The sequence below is a fragment of the Homarus americanus genome, unplaced genomic scaffold (assembly GCF_018991925.1).
Source record: "Homarus americanus isolate GMGI-L3 unplaced genomic scaffold, GMGI_Hamer_2.0 scaffold2558, whole genome shotgun sequence".
Classification (NCBI taxonomy): domain Eukaryota; kingdom Metazoa; phylum Arthropoda; class Malacostraca; order Decapoda; family Nephropidae; genus Homarus; species Homarus americanus.
The window spans coordinates 1,009,709-1,029,001 of NW_024745671.1; the positions used below are offsets into that span (position 1 = coordinate 1,009,709).

General features: G+C 40.2%; 1 protein-coding gene across 1 annotated transcript; it reads left to right on the plus strand.

The window, feature by feature from the left end:
- Positions 1-384: 384 nt before the first annotated feature.
- On the plus strand, positions 385-17,772 carry LOC121878765 (superoxide dismutase [Cu-Zn]-like). The gene is made up of 5 exons (XM_042385178.1): positions 385-479; positions 3,890-3,961; positions 14,052-14,145; positions 15,240-15,346; positions 16,768-17,772. Exons 2-5 carry the CDS (start codon positions 3,896-3,898, stop codon positions 17,245-17,247), a joined length of 747 nt encoding a protein of 248 aa, XP_042241112.1. The 5' UTR covers positions 385-479; positions 3,890-3,895; the 3' UTR covers positions 17,248-17,772.
- The last annotated feature ends 1,521 nt before the right edge of the window (positions 17,773-19,293 follow it).

The following is a 19,293-nucleotide window of genomic DNA, read 5'->3' on the forward strand; positions in this document are numbered from 1 at the left end:
ACAGGTATAACAATATGTAAATGGGAAGATAAAAATAAAAGCACGGGAACATAATGAAGATGACGTCGTTCTATCAAACATTTTAAGTAGCCAGAAACTGTAGAATCGATCAACACCTTTCACATCTTTCACCAATGATAATAAAAATCTACTAATATAGAAAGACTCTGATAAACTTCGTCTTGTAGATCAAATGAAATTACACAGTACGTTTTTCGAACCTTCATGAAAACCAAGAGAGAGAGAACAAACAGTCAGTGATCTTAACCTAAAAATCACAAATCAGTCTTCTTTAATTTGTTCTTCTGCTTTAATAATGTCACCCATCCATTAATTTTCCGCCCTGTTTTCCACTCATTCGTCCATAACCTTGATTCCCAGGCGGTGACATCTGGCAACTGAACTTCACCAGGCCAGGTAAATCATGGAACGCCAGCAACACGGTGCCAGTTTGCACCTGACCTGTGTTTGGTGAGCAAGTAAGTAGTTATAACCTCATTGCTGTAAAGACTTGTTTTTTTTTGTACATATTGGTGTTTATTGGTTCCTGACCTCCTGAAAACCAAGACTTCGTCCGATATTTACAATTCTCACGTCATTCGTTTTTACCTGCCACTCCCCGCAAATTCTTCGTATAGAATTAATAAATATTCACTGGCCGTTAAGTGAACAGTATCGGTGAGCGACTGATTTGTGCCTTTCACTTTGAACTAGACTTCTCAGATATTGTAAACCATGACTCTTAACATCCACTCTGATACAGTTTTAGTCTCATTGTGTTAAGACCCAGACACGACAAAAGACCTTCACAAAGACATCCTGTTAGTGCTGGAGCTTCTTATAACTGGAACATTCCACGACGACACCTACACTACACCTAACTTAAACTACCCTAGTGTGGTTAGGGTTGGTAGGTTAGGTTAGGATGGATTACGCTAGGTTGGTTTAGACTAGGTGGGGTGGTTTTGGGTTGGTACTTTAGGTTGGTTTAGGCAGTGGCAGCTCGTGAAAAATAAAATGGAGGGACTGCAAGCCTCACACAACAGTAGGATACACAAATTTGACCTACCTCAGGTATGAGTTGTAGTTGATGTCCACACAGTTTATGATTTTGGATAACACATCTCTGTTTTTTTTTTCACCTGTTCATTGTGTTTTGCAACTGAGAGCTTGTATGCTGTGTCAATCTGAGCTGCAATGTTCACTTTACCCAGCAACGATAAATTAATCATGTTATTCATGTTGATGAATATCAATATTACTAGTAACGATGTGCTTAAAGTAATTAACAAACTGAAGCCTCATAAATCGCCTGGTCCAGACGAGGTATATGCTAGAATATTAAAAGAATGTAGAGATGAGTTGAGTAATCCATTAGCAGTTTTATTTAATAAGTCATTAGAATCAGGCCTAGTGCCAGAAGCTTGGAAACTTGCAAATGTAGTTCCGATTTTCAAAAAGGGTGATAAATCAATAGCATCAAATTACCGTCCCATTAGTCTCACGTCAATCATAGGCAAGTTGCTAGAGTCAATTATTGCTACAAAAATCAGAAGCCACCTTGAAACATTCAACCTAATTCATTCTTCTCAGCACGGGTTCACCCAGGGACGTTCTTGTCTCACAAATTTGCTTAGCTTTTTCTCAGAAGTATATGAAGCGGTAGATAATGATAAGTCATATGATATAATTTATTTAGATTTCAGTAAAGCATTCGATAGAGTCTCTCATGAGAGATTGATAAGGAAGGTAGAAGCACATGGAATAGATGGATCAGTATTAAAATGGATTAGGTCATGGTTAACTGGTAGGAAACAAAGAGTCAGCATAAATGGATTAAAGTCAGACTGGGGTGCGGTCAAAAGCGGAGTTCCCCAGGGATCTGTATTAGGCCCTCTGCTGTTTGTTATATTCATTAATGATCTTGATTTAGGCATAACTAGTAGGATTAGTAAATTTGCAGATGATACCAAAATGGGAGAGTGATAAATTCAGACAGTGACTTTGAACACCTTCAAAGAGATCTAGATACTTACATGAGTGGTCAGTAGACTGGCAAATGAATTTTAATACTGATAAATGCAAGGTACTACAGATAGGAAGACGAATACAAACGTTAGGTATAAACTAGGTAACACGAAATAGAAAACTCAGTTTGTGAAAAAGATCTAGGTGTATTTGTTAGCAACGACTTGAAACCTAGAAAACAATGTATTAGCGTTCGCAACAAGGCAAACAGGATTCTTGGGTTCATATCTAGGTCTGTGAGTAACAGAACTGCTGACGTTATCTTGAAACTTTACCTAGCATTAGTGAGGCCACACATGGATTATGCGGTTCAGTTCTGGTGTCCTTATTATAGAATGGACATAGATTCTTTGGAGAGAGTACAAAGAAGAATGACAAAATGATCCATAATATTAGAAACCTTCCATATGAAGAAAGACTGAAAAGCTTAGGCTTACATTCATTAGAGAGGCGTAGAGTTAGGGGAGATATGATAGAGGTGTACAAGTGGGTAAGTGGGATTAACAAGGGTAAAATGGAAGATGTTCTGAAGCTCAGTAATAACGAAATAACTAGAACAAATGGCTTTAAATTAGATAAATTCCGATTCAGAAAGGATATAGGCAAGCACTGGTTTGGAAATAGAGTTGTGGATATGTGGAATAGGCTACCGAGTGCTATAGTAGGATCGGGGACGCTAGGGAGCTTCAAGACGAAGTTGGATAGGCACATGGAAGTGCTGGGATGGGTGTGAAAGGGATCTGCCCTGTATGGGCCAGTCGGCCTCCTGCAGTATCCCACTTTCTTATGTTCTTATATGTTTGGCTGACTGCTCATGTTTCACTATTTTCTGTGGCAAATGCCTCAAGTCAGTCACACCACTTTTCGTCCATGCCGAGTCCCCACCAAACAATAAGCATGGAAAGCAGAATAAAGTTGATGTTTTGCAAATACTTCACTCGATTTTCCATCGTCAAAGGGTAATTAAAGAAAGCACGATTTAACTACACCGTCCACACGTTGTACGAGACTGAGCTGCTTCAAGTGCGGCGGCGGCGCCAATTAATAACAGACATGAATCGTACAGCATTGACAGCAACTATGAAAGTAACTTAAATTTTGGTCTGATTTTAATGAAAATTCACTTAGCAACGTATTGAAAATAATTAAATATCAAATAAAATGATATATTTGTTGGTAGTGTATTATTCAGCTGTCTCTCTAAAGGAATCATACGCCTGGCAGTGAGTGTCTGGGGGGACTGCAGCTCTGCAGCCCTATGCACGAGCCGCCACTGGGTTTAGGGTAGGTGGGTTAGGTTACTTTGGTTTAGGGTTGGTGGGTTAGGTTAGGTTGGTGGGCTTGGGATGTTTGAAAACTAAATGGTTTAAAGGTTCCAGTTCTTGATGGTGTTGTGTTCATCTTAATAGAGACGGCTGGTGAGGTTTATTAAGGTACATAACAAGATAATCCACACAAGTCTCAATTAAACTCGTGAGGAGAAACTTTTAACGTTGGAAAAAAAAATATTGATTCAAGGATCTAGTGCAGAATAAGTGCCGTTATAGAAAGGATAACAAAAAGTGGTGAAGTTGACTGGCAAGTGGTAAGAATAGATGAGAGGTGGGAAGGGGAGGCTGGTTGGATAGGGAGGCAAGAGGGGAGAGGAGGCGACGACGATCATGAAGCTAAGATGATGATGATAACAGCTCTTCATATGCCTCGACCTACAAATGAAATATCACCATTCCAATTCAATAACCAATTCTGAGGTATAAGAACTAATAATGTGCAAAACTGTAGAAATTAACAATGATAAAGGAGCATGAGAGAGAGAGAGAGTATATGACTGACACTAATAACTTGTCGTTTTTTCTTACAGGTGGAGATGAAGGCATTCGTCGTCTTTTTAAGTGTGGCGGCTGTCGTCAGACCGTCTTCATTTCATGGGAGCGTGAGTGCTGATTCAAGTATTACTTTCCTACTTGTGATATTTTCCTCCAACTTATAGTTTTCCCTAATGATTTTCCTAATAGTTTCCTGTCTTTATTCCCCCCGTCCTTATTTCCCTCCTGATTTTATTTACCTGTTTGCCTTACCTATACTTTTATTATTTTCCTTACTTGTGTTATTTACCTCACCAGTAATATTTTCCCTTGCCTGTGTCATGCTAACTTTAAGACTGTACTGTAGATAAAATCCAGGTGCGTTGAGCAGGTATCTTGGAAACACAACTGAACTTTTGTGTACGTTTAAGTATAGGGTTTAAACTTAGTATGACAAGTAACCTTTAGGCCAGTAGACACGCTATAAACTTTTGCTACATACACAGGCTTCATAAACAGTATCGCTTCAATAGTAAAACCCTTTAAGCTTCAGAACTCTATTGTTTTTATCTCTCAGCTATAACAGTGAATCCATCAGAGATCCATCAGGCCACTGAGGAAAGGGAGACTTGATGTAAATTCTAGATAAATAATGTCGATAATACCCAAATAAACGAGACCAAACTTTCCTTAATGCCACCTCATCATCACACGCTATACCAAACATTAGATATTTTAAGGCATTTTGGAACGAAAAGTATAATAATAAAAGTTAATAAAAAAAAACACTCGCCAAGAGACACCATTAAAGTTAACATCACGACCCAAAGACTAGATTACAGTGAAAGTTCTGTTTAACGTACTACAGGGAGAGGAAATTCCGTTATATAGAGGGTCCGTTAGATGTGAACCCTCCAATTCCCATAAGTAAGGGATTATATGATAAGTCCGTTATATGGAGGTTTTACTGTATGTACCGAGACTCTTTACCTTGACTCATTTCTTTGTCCTATCTGTAATGTAAGGAAGTGGTGGTAATAATGGGGGTGAGGAGGTGATATTTAAGTGTGAACGCTTGTGATATATTGTGACCCTGAGGAGATAAAATTAGGTATTTGGTGGTGAAGTGAACATAACACAGGTATATATTATTATTAAAGGTTGTTGTTATCCCCGAAGTAACACATCTACAATATTAACATAGAAAGAAAAATAAGAATTCAGTATATAAACAAAGTAAGAACAATAAGAACAGAGTACAACATTAACATAGTAGGAACAAAAAATACTGTAGGAAATTTTGAACGCACGACCTACCATTGTATCTCAGCCGTTCACAGCGAAAGCTCTTCATTGTTTTCCCAGACACGTTGGAGAGTGTGTGTGTGAGAGAGAGAGATATTCAATTAACGTCTCGTCACGGTGTTGAATGAAAACAGAAAAATCTCCCGTTGCGTTATCTCTCACAAGCGTCTGTCATCTAGGCTGTGATTGGTTGATATGCGTGACGTAATATTTATAAAACGAATTAGATCAGAAATTCTGTCTTAGGTACATCACGTCTCAAACCTATCACTATAGCCTGGATGACAGACGTTCTTTAGCAGTATGACAAGTCCCCCAAGCGACGCGATGTGATTGATTCTTGAGAGGTGAAGGATTAAAGTCACACACACACACACACCACATAATTATTCTCTCGGCTCTTCATTACTTGTCAGGGTCACGGGAAGTAACACACAATTTCGGTGTAAATCATGGAAAGCTTCCAGTAAAACATTCTTCAGTCACTCACTAACACCCAAAGCACATATCAAAATCATATGATCTTTTTAACTCCACATGTGTCTATCATTTCTTCTCATTATTATAAAGTTCCTGTAACACTTTTTAACCGACCCCAATAACTGACACATATAGAAGACCAGTTAAAACAACAAATAACAAAAAAACAGTAAAATAAGACAATAAGGGTACATTTTTTTATTAGTATAAAATGGGGGAAAAGTGACCCTAGTCTTCATCTCGTCAGTTAACAAGGATGTAAAAAAATTATATACATTGTAAAAAATTATGTCCATTTACACGATTTGCTTTTATAGTTTTATTGAGTCATGTGTCATATAAGTTAATCAGAAGCAACATTGATATGGTTATTTATTTATTTATTTGTATCCTGCGACGTCCTTATGAGATCCTCGAGGCTTTTAAAGGATTGTAAATTGAATCTACCGGTAATAAATCCCTATTGAATTACTATCCGGCAATGACGAACCCTAAACACGCTACTCATGCTGGTTGGTTCCCTCGTCACGGCCACCACACACACCCTCACACGAGTAAAAAATAAAATAGACTATATAGTTCTTGAATTTTGATAAAAGATAAATAGACTATGTTATGTTTGCTCTCGTGTAACGTTAATTTAGAGTAAAAAAAAAAGTATTAACTGGGTTTCTATCAAGTGGACTCAGATACGTCGAGCTGGAATGTGAAGAATGTTTACTGGAAAATGTTTGTTGTTCCTGAATATAAAAATGCGATAACAGTCACTTTACTAATCCCTGAGATGTCTAACCTAACGAAGGGTAGCCTCTTCTTCGACGTTAACAAATCCTTGGTTTTATTTTCGAGTCAGATTCTGGGGATTGTTTGGCCATAGTGTCAATTTACTCATCATCTTTGCCTCTGAAAACATTATATAACTAAGTATAATTTCTGATTAGCGAAAACACTACGACTTATATTACGGTCGGAGTGTTGCGTGGAAGTGTTGAAACTAGTTCCAGGAAGACGCATTGCTTTTTTGTTTTGTTTTTCTGTCAGGTGTTTAGCAGGTGAAGCCACGTCAAGGTTGGTGAAGGAGAGGTTATGTAACCAACAGTAACACGTTGGCCTTGTCTCAGCATTAAACTTTCCGGCCTTGGGTGAATACTAGTCAATTTACAGTCAAATCACACGTTGAGGGTAAACTAGTTTGTGGGATATGTCAAGAATTGTTTCGTGCATTCAATGATTATCGTCTCTCTTTGGGAAAATTGATGACGAAGATAGAGATTCAAATAATTTTCTTCCTCGTGGTGAAAACAAAGGACCTTGTACGCAGTGTAATAGTTACTGACTCGTGAATTCATATAATATTCTGACTCACTCAATGACCCGGGAGAGAGGCGGTAAATGGAGGACATAAGACCTTCTAGAACTCTCTCTCTCTCACACACAAACGCACATGCAAATCACTCCCTCTCAACGTACATTCTATTGTCTTTCCACCCTATTTACCCCATCAATTCGAAAGCACACACACACACACACACACACACACACACCTCTAGCCATCATCATCACTTTCACCACCTTATTAACCTTGACGGAATTACTATATAAAATATTGAATAGCTCTTTAAGCCTTGTTTTTTTATTATAGTCTTGCGTGATGAATATTTTGCTGAGGAGGAGAGTAGTAAGAGGCTGTAGGGAGTTGGAAGAGGTACCGGGAGGAGTGTGGGATGGAAGAAAATCAGCTCTCAGTTACCTCATCTGTAACCATTCTCTGTAACCTTCACCTCAAAACTAAACCTGAAGTCACTATAAGTCTCTACACGGCGTTTATGTTTAGAGTCGGGCAGGTTCTTTGTGTTGGATGAACTTTGCAAGATCCTGGATGGTCGGCGGTGCACCTGTTGTCACTCATTACTTGACCACCGTACTAAACCAACCCGACTCCTTCCTGCTACTGATGTTATGATACTACCCCCCCCCCTACGTCCTGGTTACTTATTTTATTAAGGGACAACTAAATCACGGCCATGTTGAGAGAGAGGGAACAGAAGAGAGGTCCGTCCACACTTTCCTATAACCGGATTTGTCACACCGAGTTCCTGCTACTGTTGACGTCATTATACTGTACTACCACCCCCTTGACCAATCCAATTTCCTGCTGTTGCTGACGTCATTATACTCTACTACCACCCCCTTGACCAATCCAATTTCGTGCTGTTGCTGACGTGTACAAGGGGTCTCTCTCAGCTGAATTCAATCGTCTGGCGTTAACTAATTAAAGTGAAAAGTGACGTCCACTAGTGAAGGTTCAGGTGATCAGTGTAGAAGGTAAAATTATGAACTGGTGAGATTCCTTTGCTCCTCGGGAACTTTATTTCGGTGTTTATCTTTAAAATAGCAAGGTAAGAGTGACAGTATTACCAAAAAATTTACCTTCTGGGACAAGCCGCTACCCACCGAGGTGTGTGTGTACCTAGCGACCCTTCTGCCCTAGCCCAAGGTTGCTCCCACGATCTTGATATCCTAAACCAGTTCCCTAAACCCCCAGAGGCGAGACTTAAGGCGCGTGGTAACGTGTGGGTCAAACATGAAAACATTAACACTATAATAACCACAGAAACTGATACACTCACTGTACGGCAGAGAGTTTATGTAACATTGACTAAATATTGACTAATTTGGTAGCCACCTTGTGTATGAATATAAAAAAATTTACGTCAGAGTGCCACAGAAGTTATGCCGTGTCATTACCAGGTCAGTGTCACTCTTACTGCAACGGAAGAGTGAGAGAGGTATGAGGGATGGATAAGGTAGCAGGGCGGTGATTGATGTGATGAGGGGGGGCGGGGCCGGCTGGGGAGGGGTACGGTAGCAAGGACGCTGGACGCCTGGTGGCCACACAACATGACCACCCCACCTCCTCCACCTGGACCTCCTGCACCTAGAATAAGTTCAACTTGATGCCCCTACAAACACACTACTCTACATCCTGGAACAATAAGGAACACCATAAAAAACTAGACAGGTCTCATCAGCACACACAGGCTGGAGTAATATAGTGAGATATAACCACTAGAGAGAGGCGCAGATTTGGGTCTGCATCCATCTCAGCTACTGAGAAATCATCCATCGAAGTTAATCTGTGCAACACCTGACCCACCATCACGCCATCATGAGCTCCACACACACAACCTGCCTGGGTAAAACAAAAACACAAATATCGATCGACACATTGAAAGAGACTCGAAAACACATTTTGATTCATAACTATTAAAGACAAATACAGACGAAACCTGAACTTTTGTTCAAAGTATTGAACGGTTCCAAATATATATAATGAACCCAACAAACAAAAAAAAAAACACAACCAAAAACCAAACAAAAAAAAACAACACAAAACAAAAAACAAAAAACAAAAAAACAAACACCCAACAAAAAAAAAACAACAAAAAAAAAAACACAAACAAAAAAAACACAAAACAGGGGCAAACAAGAACCCCGGCGCACCTAGCCACTGATAACTCATGAGACGCCCCAGCAGGCCTGACAAACGCACCTAATAGTCAGAAGTAAACAAGAATAAAAATAACAGCAGACCAACACTCTCTCTCAGCCTCGACACGAATAAACAGCTCAGGTGGTGACAAGAAGGAGCCATTATACTTGACCAGTGAGCCATAATGAAGGGCTTCCTATTGGTGCCTTCCTGTTTCTCACCATAAATTAGCCGGGTAGAGGAACTCGTGGTAATCTTGTGTCAAGCTACAGAAAACCTTGACACTATTTGGTATATTATTGCGGCGTTGTCATATTGTGTCATAAAATGGAGGTATTGTGTCATTTTCTGTCATCTGGCGTTAAGATATTTTCAGACATATCATACCATATTTATGTGGCTGTGTGTTATATTCTGTCATATCATAGTGGCGTTGTGTTATATCACTGTGGCTTAACCTAACCTAACCTAATCTTACGTCCGAGATGCGTGGCGCATCTCGGACGTAAGATTAGGATAAGATTAAGTTTCTTTCACTTCTCGTCGTCTTTTTTTTTGGGGGGAGGGGGTGTGGAGGGGGATCTATTAGATAAATTTTTAGTGTCTTGGCCTAGTGATCATGTCTCTTCAACTTCAATATGGTTGGCGTGACTGTGTGTGTGTGAGGCGTGGAGGTCCCGCTGCGGCCGCCAAACGTCGTCTGGTCATTACGAGTAGTTAAATTGACCACCACCACTACCGGGTCTCTCCACCTTCAGTTTCCCTGAAGGTAAACACTAATTTTCCTAGTTATGAAGAAGGGTGTCTTAAGTGATGGTGTCCAGACAGTGGAGTTTTTTTCCTGGGATGGTGTTGTGCTCTCGTCCGCGGTGTTGTTTTACACACACACACACACACACACACACCCACACTTCCCTGTTTATGGCTACATGATAACTTTTTTCCTGTGTTTGTGTTCAGTCTAAACGTGTTGTCATTGAGGTAGTGAAATATGTCGCTGTTACATACCACACACGTGTCCTGTACTTCATGTATACAGTTTACATCGTTATAAAGACATTATTGTTGTATTCATCGTGTGGTTGGTGTTGTCCAAGAGTGAGAACTTGTGTACATTATCGGAACTTTCCTTCTCGTTAAGGCTACAATAAGAACATAAGAATGGTGGAAACTACAGCGGGCCTATTGGCCCATACTGGGCAGTCCCGTTTACACCCAACCCCTATTGCTCATATAAGCATCCAACCTATGTTTGAAGCTATCCAGCTTATTCGAGTTAATGATGATATTTGGTAACTTGTACATTCATCCACTACTCTGTTTCCAAACCAGTGTTTACCTATTTCACGCCTAAATCTAAATTTGTCTAATTTAATATCATTGTTACGAGTTCGCTCCTGGTTGGATAGTTTGAGTACCTTTGTAATGTCCCCTTTGTTTAGCCCTGACTTCCATTTATACACCTCTATCAGGTCGCCCCTCGCTCTACGTCTCTCGAGGGAGTGCAAATTAAGATGCCCTTAACCTGTCTCAAGGTTCCTAATGCCCGGGATTAGTCTTGTCATTCTCCTCTGAATTCTTTCCAAGGATTCTATATCCATTCTGTAATACGGTGACCAGAACTGAACTGCGTAATCCAGGTGTGTTCTCACAAGAGCAAGATACAGTTTTAGGATGACCTCGCTAGTCTTGTCACTAACACTCCTTTGTATGAATCCAAGTACTTTATTAGCCTTGTTACGAGCAAAAACACATTGTTTACTTGGCTTAAGGTTCCTACTTATCATTACTCCTAAATCTCTCTCGCAGTCGGATTTCTCAATGGCATCGTTGTTCATCTGGTAACTGGTTTCCCTGTTTGCATCTCCTATACTGAGTATTTTACATTTGTCCGTGTTGAATTTCATCTGCCATTTTTCAGACCATTCGAAAAAATTTTTTAGATCTTCCTGTAGTTTTGCGGAGTCCTCGTCAGATTTAATAACACGTCCTATTTTAGTGTCATCAGCAAATTTACTTATGTTGCTGTCTATGCCGATATTTATGTCGTTTATGTATATAATAAATAATAATGTTCCAAGAACTAAGCCTTGGGGAACTCCACTAGTGACGTTGCTCCAATGGGATTTTGTGCTGTTACTGCTCACTCGCTGTTTCCTGTCCTGTAACCACGCCCTAATCCATTTAAGGATATTACCTTTGATGCCATGTGCTTCTACCTTTCTAATTAGTCTTTCGTGGGGGACTCTGTTAAAGGCTTTGCTAAAGTCGAGATATACCACAAACAAAAATAACAAGCACCTTGAACAACACAAAGGACGCCCACACACCTCACTAGAGGAAAGGTCACGGCAGCTTAGCTCCGCTCCCGGGGATAATTATCAGATATGGCTAGTGCTACTTGTAAACAGGGTTACGCCCTTCTGTGGGCCGAATTAGAGAGTACCAAGGAAAAAAACCCTGAAATTAGAGGAAGAAAACTTGAAATTAAAGGAAGAGATAGCAAGGATGAAGGAAGAAACGAGACAAGGAAAGCCTGTGAATGGCGAAAACTCAGGCGAATGGAAGGTTGTGAGGAGAGGGACTACCAAACTGGTGGTGAAGAAACACACCAAGGATACAACAGCGACAACAACAGCTAAGTGTACCAACTCGTTCAGGTCAGGTACTTGGACAGAGCTTTTTGTGGTAAAAATAAAGATAGTATGAGGGTGTGTTTGCCAGGGGCTGGGGTGGGGGATATAGTTGACAGGATGGACAATATCTTGTCTGGTAATGGGAACAAACCCATTATCTGCCTCAGTGCAGGAGGCAATGATATTGGCCGGTGTAGGAGTGAAGAGCTTCTTGATAAGCTCAAGACAGCTATAGATCGTATTAGGACTAAGGGAGGGATCCCTGCCTAGAAGGAGAGTTAGCAATGAATGGTTGTCAAGGGCAGTTAGACTTGCTGGCGCCTTCCTCCTTGTGCGTCGCCTAGAGTTCCTAGAATGTTCCTCCTTCCATGTTCCTTCCCTACGTTCCTCCTTCCCTCTGTTTCTTCCCACGTTCCTTCTCTATACGTTCCTCCTCTCTGTTCCTTCCCATGTTCCTTTCCTACGTTCTTCCTTCCCTATGTTTCTTCTGCTGTTCCTTCTCCCACGTTTCTCCTTCTCTCTGTTTCTTTTCATGTTCCTTCCCTACGTTCCTGCTTCCCTCTGTTTCTCCTTCTGTTTCTCCTCCCACGTTCCTCCTCCTCTCTGTTTCTTCCCAAATTCCCTCTCAACGTTCCTCCTCCCCTATGTTCCTTCTCCCACATTCCTTCCTTATTTTCCTCCTTCTCGCATTGCCTTATGTTATAGCTTTTTTACATCTTAAGGACGCATTACTGACTGTCATTTGTTTCTCGTATTTTGGTGACGTAATATTTTACAAGTGCTTGCATCGCAGAAACCCAGGTAAATACCGTAATAACAGAAGAAAAGTGACGAAAAGATGTGAAAAACGAGATGATAAACTAGACAAAGAACGGAAAAGAATGTAAAGTTGTACTGGGAGAGGGGACACACACACACACACACCAGCTATTGCATCATCAAGCACAGTTCGGTGATGATTTAAACAAACGTAGCCAAATAAAAACTGTGTTCAGTGCGTCTCGCTAAGTCATTCCCTGATATATTAAACGATCGTCGATATTCAATCAAAATAGGGCTATTACATCTAGCACGGTCGTTGAGAATCTGATATATTGTCAGTTTTTTTTTTATCAAAGCCTCTTGTTGTAATATGAAGAATTTGCAAACCACTTGAGTACGATGACTTCTTAATCTATTGAGTGCGATGACGACACCTTGAGTGCGATGTTACTTTACTCAGTGGATTGTGATATGTTACTTTAGGGATTAAGTCATCGTAATGAAGGGCTTATGTCATCGTACTCAAGGTAGTTAATGTTAGTTATTGACCTATTGCGTAGTTTTAAATTCCCTCCCGCCAAAAAGATGTTAATTGTAAAGATCCACAAATCCGGAAACAGAATCGAACCCGAATTAGCCTTCCGAAAGCCGAGAATTTAATGTTTTGGTTAGGGTTGTTTAGGGGCAGAAGGCCAGGTTAGGAGTAGGATAGGGGTAGGTCTGGTTTGGGGTAGGTTAGGTTAGGATAGGTTAGGGCTAGGTCTAGTTAGGAGTAGGTTAGGAATAAGTCTACTTAGAGGTAGATTAAGTTAGGGCTAGGTCTGATTAGGGAGTTGATTAGATATAAAATTTATGATTCAGGTCGTTAGATTGGCGAGTATACCACTATCAATATTAAGTTACTAGAACCCTCTAACCCGTCATTAAGTTTACAGTAACTATTATTTTCTTCAAATTTCCCCTAAAATAAACAATAAACTAGACCTAACTTGGGGGAGGGGGGTGGAGGGGTCAAAGATGTAATTGAAACTTCTCATAAGAACACACAACCTATTTTAAATTTAATATAGAACTAAAACTAACTGAGACGTCTAGTGTGACCTTCCTTATATTGGTACATTTAACTCGTTATATTTGTTTAGAACTTAACAAGCTAACGTATTATTACTGCGGTTTACCTTGGTGAAGTGAAACCAACTTGCCATATCAATTGTCATGGCCATTTGCACTTATGTATTGTTTGAGGGAGGAAAACGACCTCGATTATTACATGTATTGAATCACTAAATTGATATTCTCTCTCTCTCTCTCTCTGATTATCCTTCATACGTCAGATCTTGTAAAACTTCAAGCCTGTGTTTTGAATAGGAGACGGAGGGAGAGGTGAGACAGGGAATGATACGTAAACAAAGACGCAAATACCTGCATATACAGTGTCTCATCACCCAAGCGAACCTCGACCCATTTGACGTTTTACAAGACTTACTTTCGCGGCGTCTTGTAAACCATCTCTCTGTTCCTACCTCCTCCTCTTCTTTCCAGGGTCCTGACGCCGTAGTGGAGATGGTACCTGGAAGTGACCAGGTTGGAGGTAGACTGGAACTCTTCAGGAATAATGCAGGAGTCATCATTCAGGGTGAGGCGACCTTTGTAAACATGGTAGGAGATAAGATTGGGGTGGTAGGTGATATTTTAGGGGTGGTAGGTGATATTTTAGGGATGGTAGGTGGTATTTTAGGGATGGTAGGTGATATTTTAGGGATGGTAGGTGATATTTTAGGGATGGTAGGTGATATTTTAGGGGTGGTAGGTGATATTTTAGGGATGGTAGGTAATATTTTAGGGGTGGTAGGTGATATTTTAGGGATGGTAGGTGATATTTTAGGGATGGTAGGCGATATTTTAGGGATGGTAGGTGATATTTTAGGGATGGTAGGTGATATTTTAGGGATGGTAGGCGATATTTTAGGGATGGTAGGTGATATTTTAGGGGTGTAGGTGATATTTTAGGGATGGTAGGCGATATTTTAGGGATGGTAGGTGATATTTTAGGGATGGTAGGTGATATTTTAGGGATGGTAGGCGATATTTTAGGGATGGTAGGTGATATTTTAGGGGTGGTAGGTGATATTTTAGGGATGGTGGTGATATTTGGGGTGGTAGGTGATATTTTAGGGGTGGTAGGTGATATTTTAGGGATGGTAGGTGATATTTTAGGGGTGGTAGGTGATATTTTAGGGATGGTAGGTGATATTTTAGGGATGGTAGGTGATATTTTAGGGATGGTAGGTGATATTTTAGGGATGGTAGGTGATATTTTAGGGGTGGTAGGTGATATTTTAGGGATGGTAGGTGATATTTTAGGGGTGGTAGGTGATATTTTAGGGATGGTAGGTGATATTTTAGGGATGGTAGGTGATATTTTAGGGATGGTAGGTGATTTTTTAGGGATGGTAGGTGATGTAAATGATTTATCTTGTTTAAGCTTATTCTTGTACCCTTATGGTCTTTATGTCGACAGGAATGGCCTCAGTTTGTTTACTTATTGAGCAACTCTCGTATGTCTAGATTTTACCTCCAGTTTATCGCCTCTTTTCCATAATTCCAATCCATTTCTTTTTTTTCGCTTATTTCGTCTTTGTCTTATTGTGGTTTTTAATTTTAGACTCTTTTTCCGTGTTGTGGTATAGCTCCCTACCCTACATGCTAACCCACTACCCCCTTCTACAGGCAGTGTAACGGGCTTGACACCGGGTTACCATGGTTTCCACGTCCACGCGAAGGGCAGGCTTGGTGACTTTTGCAAGGACGCCGGCGGACACTTCAATCCCTTCGGTGTAAGTTCCCCTTCCCTTGTGACGTTGCAGCTGACCATTCTAGCGTAATGAAGTATTTGGTATCCATTGATGCTACGGTACCCTGGTATCTAACATTACTAAAGCCTTGGATATTAACTTGTACTACAGCTGCTATGTGTACAGTGCTCGTTTGTACTTAACACTGTGAAGTATCGAACGTACACATGTGCTGCATTACGTAATATCAAACGTTTTTATAATATAACATACACACTTGTTCAACACCATTTAACCTCATGTTCTTTATAGCATTTGGTAAGTACACAATAATGAGTGACCTATTTAGTGGCGTTACGAGTGGATCCTATACATCTATTAATTACAAGACTTGACTTTTAACATTACCAAAACATTATAAGAGTATTTATAGCACACTCCTTACACCTCAAACATCACACTGTATGTCTTCCTATGTTATGGTGTACAGAAACCTACCAAGATGACCCGCACCAATTACACACTTAAGTATATGCGACTCGCCCACTAAATTTAGTACCTTAAAGTCTTACACAAACAGTTTAAGATCCGAATGTAGAGGTCTGAAGTCTCCGTCCACAGTGAACATAAGTAATTTAAGTACTTGACCTGACATCTAAATGGGCCAAACACATTTCACTAACATTTTCTGCTCTAGTACGACGGCTGAGTGGGTGTAGCTGTTTCACACCCAGGGCTACCCTATTCCACCCAATTGTGAATGGGTACCCAATTTTACAGTTGGGGAAAGTAAAGGGGGTTGAGTACAGTATCGGCAACACTGTCTCCTTGTACTAGAAAGGCTAAGTAATCAGTGTTCTTTGTTCACACTATCGTAACCAAGTTTAACTTTACACCACATTAATTGTCCGAAACATCAACAAAGCAAATATTACACAGGTCAGATACACCATACATCGATTATTATTCAGTATTGCTACAGGAACAGGTGTAGTGATGGCCCTTATATGGCTAAATCTTATTAAAGAGAGAGTAAAAGTGAGTGAGTGTGTGTGTTCATCTGGAAATGACACAGGACGCCGCCACACGCTGCAGAGGTCCAGGAAGGAGACCTATATACAACCGCGACCTGCCCGTATTGGTCACACCATAAGTCATTAACAGTGAAGAGCATCGTGATGACTATATCTTGAACCAGAACCAAAATCTAGAAAAAAAATCACAACTTTGACATATTTTCTAGTTATTTTTTTTATTAGTTGTGGTATATAGCGTAATTTAAAAACAACTCCTCAGTTTTATTTACACACTTGTTCCCTGATGAAAAATCGTCAAGTGTGTCGCTCTGTTGAGTAAGTCTGTTTATGTTTCAACTGGCAAACACTTTGAGCTATTGCCCTGAAACTTACAACTACGTAAAGCATGTTTCCGTTCTTCCTGACACCGTTGTTTGTATCTTACAGAAGAACCACGGTGCCCCGGAAGACGTCGAGCGTCACGCTGGGGACCTGGGCAACGTGGAAGCTGACTCGTATGGCGTGGCGTACATCAACATTGCTGACTACCACATCTCCCTCGACCCTTCCTCCCAGACGTTCATCGGCGGTCTGGCCATCGTCATCCACGCCGGCGTCGACGACCTGGGACGTGGCGGTAACCCCGAGAGTCTCAAGACGGGCAACGCTGGTAAACGCTCCGGCTGTGGCATCATCCAGGTGGTGGGAGGATCCTCATCAGCCTACCTACCACCACAACCAATCCAAAGACCATTTCAACCAGTCCATAGACCACCACAACCAGTCCATAGAATACCACAACCAGTCCATACACCACCACAACCAGCCTTCCATTACCAACCACATCAACCAAACTACGGACGCTTCGAGCTTGAATTCCCGCCCAGATTCTCTCCCCCAAGGTCCTTCAACCCCTACTACCACTAACCTTCTTGACAATAATAACGATATGATATGGAAATGAAATATAAGTTTTTATCTCTCAATCTTTCTACTGTACTAACCACTAAATAATTTACTAGCACTAAAAATGTATACTGTTGCTCGTCTGTGTGTCTTATACCAGGACTCACCAATTTCTGGGCATGGTGCTAGACCCGGATTCGAAACAAGCCTGACTCAGCCTAACATACGGTAACCTAATTCCTTCCCTAACCAACAGTCTAAACAAACCTACCCTCATTTACCTGCCTTTTACTTCACCTAACTTAACCGTATCTACGGTTTTATGAAGAAAATCTGGGTCTGGTTCCGTACCTGGATTCGGGGATCAGTTTACCCTTGTTAAGTTAATGAAAAATTCCCAATGGAAATTATTATCTGGGGAATAACTTGTTGTTCGTTAACACAATGTAAAATATAATGCCAACGACTGTCAACCATGGTGCAATTCCCGCAAAGTTGAGATTTTATTTATTGTATAATCTAAAATAGAAAAAAATAACTATAAACGATATACGTTTTATTTCCTTCCTTCTCATCACCTGCTCATACCAGCCTCACCCCACTGTCACAACACACTTTAAAAACGCGACCACCATTACGTCCAAATCATTATGCTCGAAAAAAAGTAATTTTACCTGCCTCCTCACTCTTGTAATTCTACTTCTCCATCATTGTTGGATATTTTCTGGTGTGTGAATGTAATTACCGTATAGCTTGTATCTAAGCATTTGCAAAGACGCGTGTGTGAGTGTGTGTGCCTAGCAACTCTTCTGCCCTGGCTTAAGGTTGTTCCCACGACCTTGATATCCAAAACCTGTTCCCTAAACCACTATCTTACCTTTAATAGCTTTACACATCCACACTACATATGGAAAGCATATTCGTACACTTGTTCACATCATATCGAAAACGCTTGCCTTTACAAACCTAGTTGTCTCACCCATCAATACAAGAAATTAATTCATTAATTACTTGTTCCTACGATCTATTTAATTCTGTTATTCATGATACAAACTCAGATTTGGACCACAAACGCTGGATGAAACTGTACTGATGAGTTATGTAATAATCTGACAACAAAAGAGATGCCAACTACTGTAAACCCGATCTGAGCTGACAAAAAAAAATCAAGTTAAACACAGCATTGATGTGTTAGTCGGAAGACGCATTTTTCCATGCAATAAAAATTGTGTTCCAATACTGCAGCAAGTGCAGAGATAGTAATTTATATTCAGTGACATGAACTGTTAACTATTGGAGAGTTTACTGATAACTCGGTAAAAAAATATTGAGAGAATGGCGAGATAACAATGGGAAAAGTTAAAGGGAAACCCAAGCCAGGGTAAACATACAAACATATAGTTTACCAGCAGCGCAAAAACATTAAGGTTTACCATTATGTAATTTCTTTAAGTAACCTTTAAAATGGCTTCGTTTTCTCGTTCATGTTATTTCTCCCATACTAATTAGTCTTAAACGAATAGACTTACCGTACTGTTTACCATGGTTAGCATGTCCGCACTATGTACATGCTCAATCAATGTGAACTTTTGATGATTTTCTTGAATATCTATCTAAGAATGTATCTATAGTTCTGTACCTGCGCCAGCGTTGATCAAGTCTGGAATGACGTTATACTCGGTGCCGTCACTACACTCTTTGGCTGTTTACAATTTTCACTCCCCCCCCCATAATAAATAATTTTTCCCTGGCAGTTTTCTGAAATTGTGGCTTCTTTACCCTTAAGCAACTGACAGCTTTGTCGGCTTACTGTTTACCACTGTTTGGGCACAAATAGGCTAACATTCTGCCTCCATTTAGTATTGTATATTACAAATATAATTAAGGCGTACACATAAATTATTTATGATGTCTAGGTAATAAAATGTGTATGTGCACGATAACAGTGTTTTTGTTTGTCTAAAAATGGATAGAATGGAATAGAAACATATTACTTGTGAAAAAGGAATAGAATCTAAAGCAACCTAACCAAATCTTAATTATCCTAATTTAACCTAACCTAACCAA

Coding starts and splice junctions, on each gene's coding strand:
- LOC121878765 (XM_042385178.1), top strand. CDS start 3,896: ATGAAGGCATTCGTCGTCTTTTTAAGTGTGGCGGCTGTCGTCAGACCG. Junction 3,962..14,051: donor CGTCTTCATTTCATGGGAGC/GTGAGTGCTGAT, acceptor TCTTCTTTCCAG/GGTCCTGACGCCGTAGTGGA. Junction 14,146..15,239: donor TGCAGGAGTCATCATTCAGG/GTGAGGCGACCT, acceptor CCCCTTCTACAG/GCAGTGTAACGGGCTTGACA.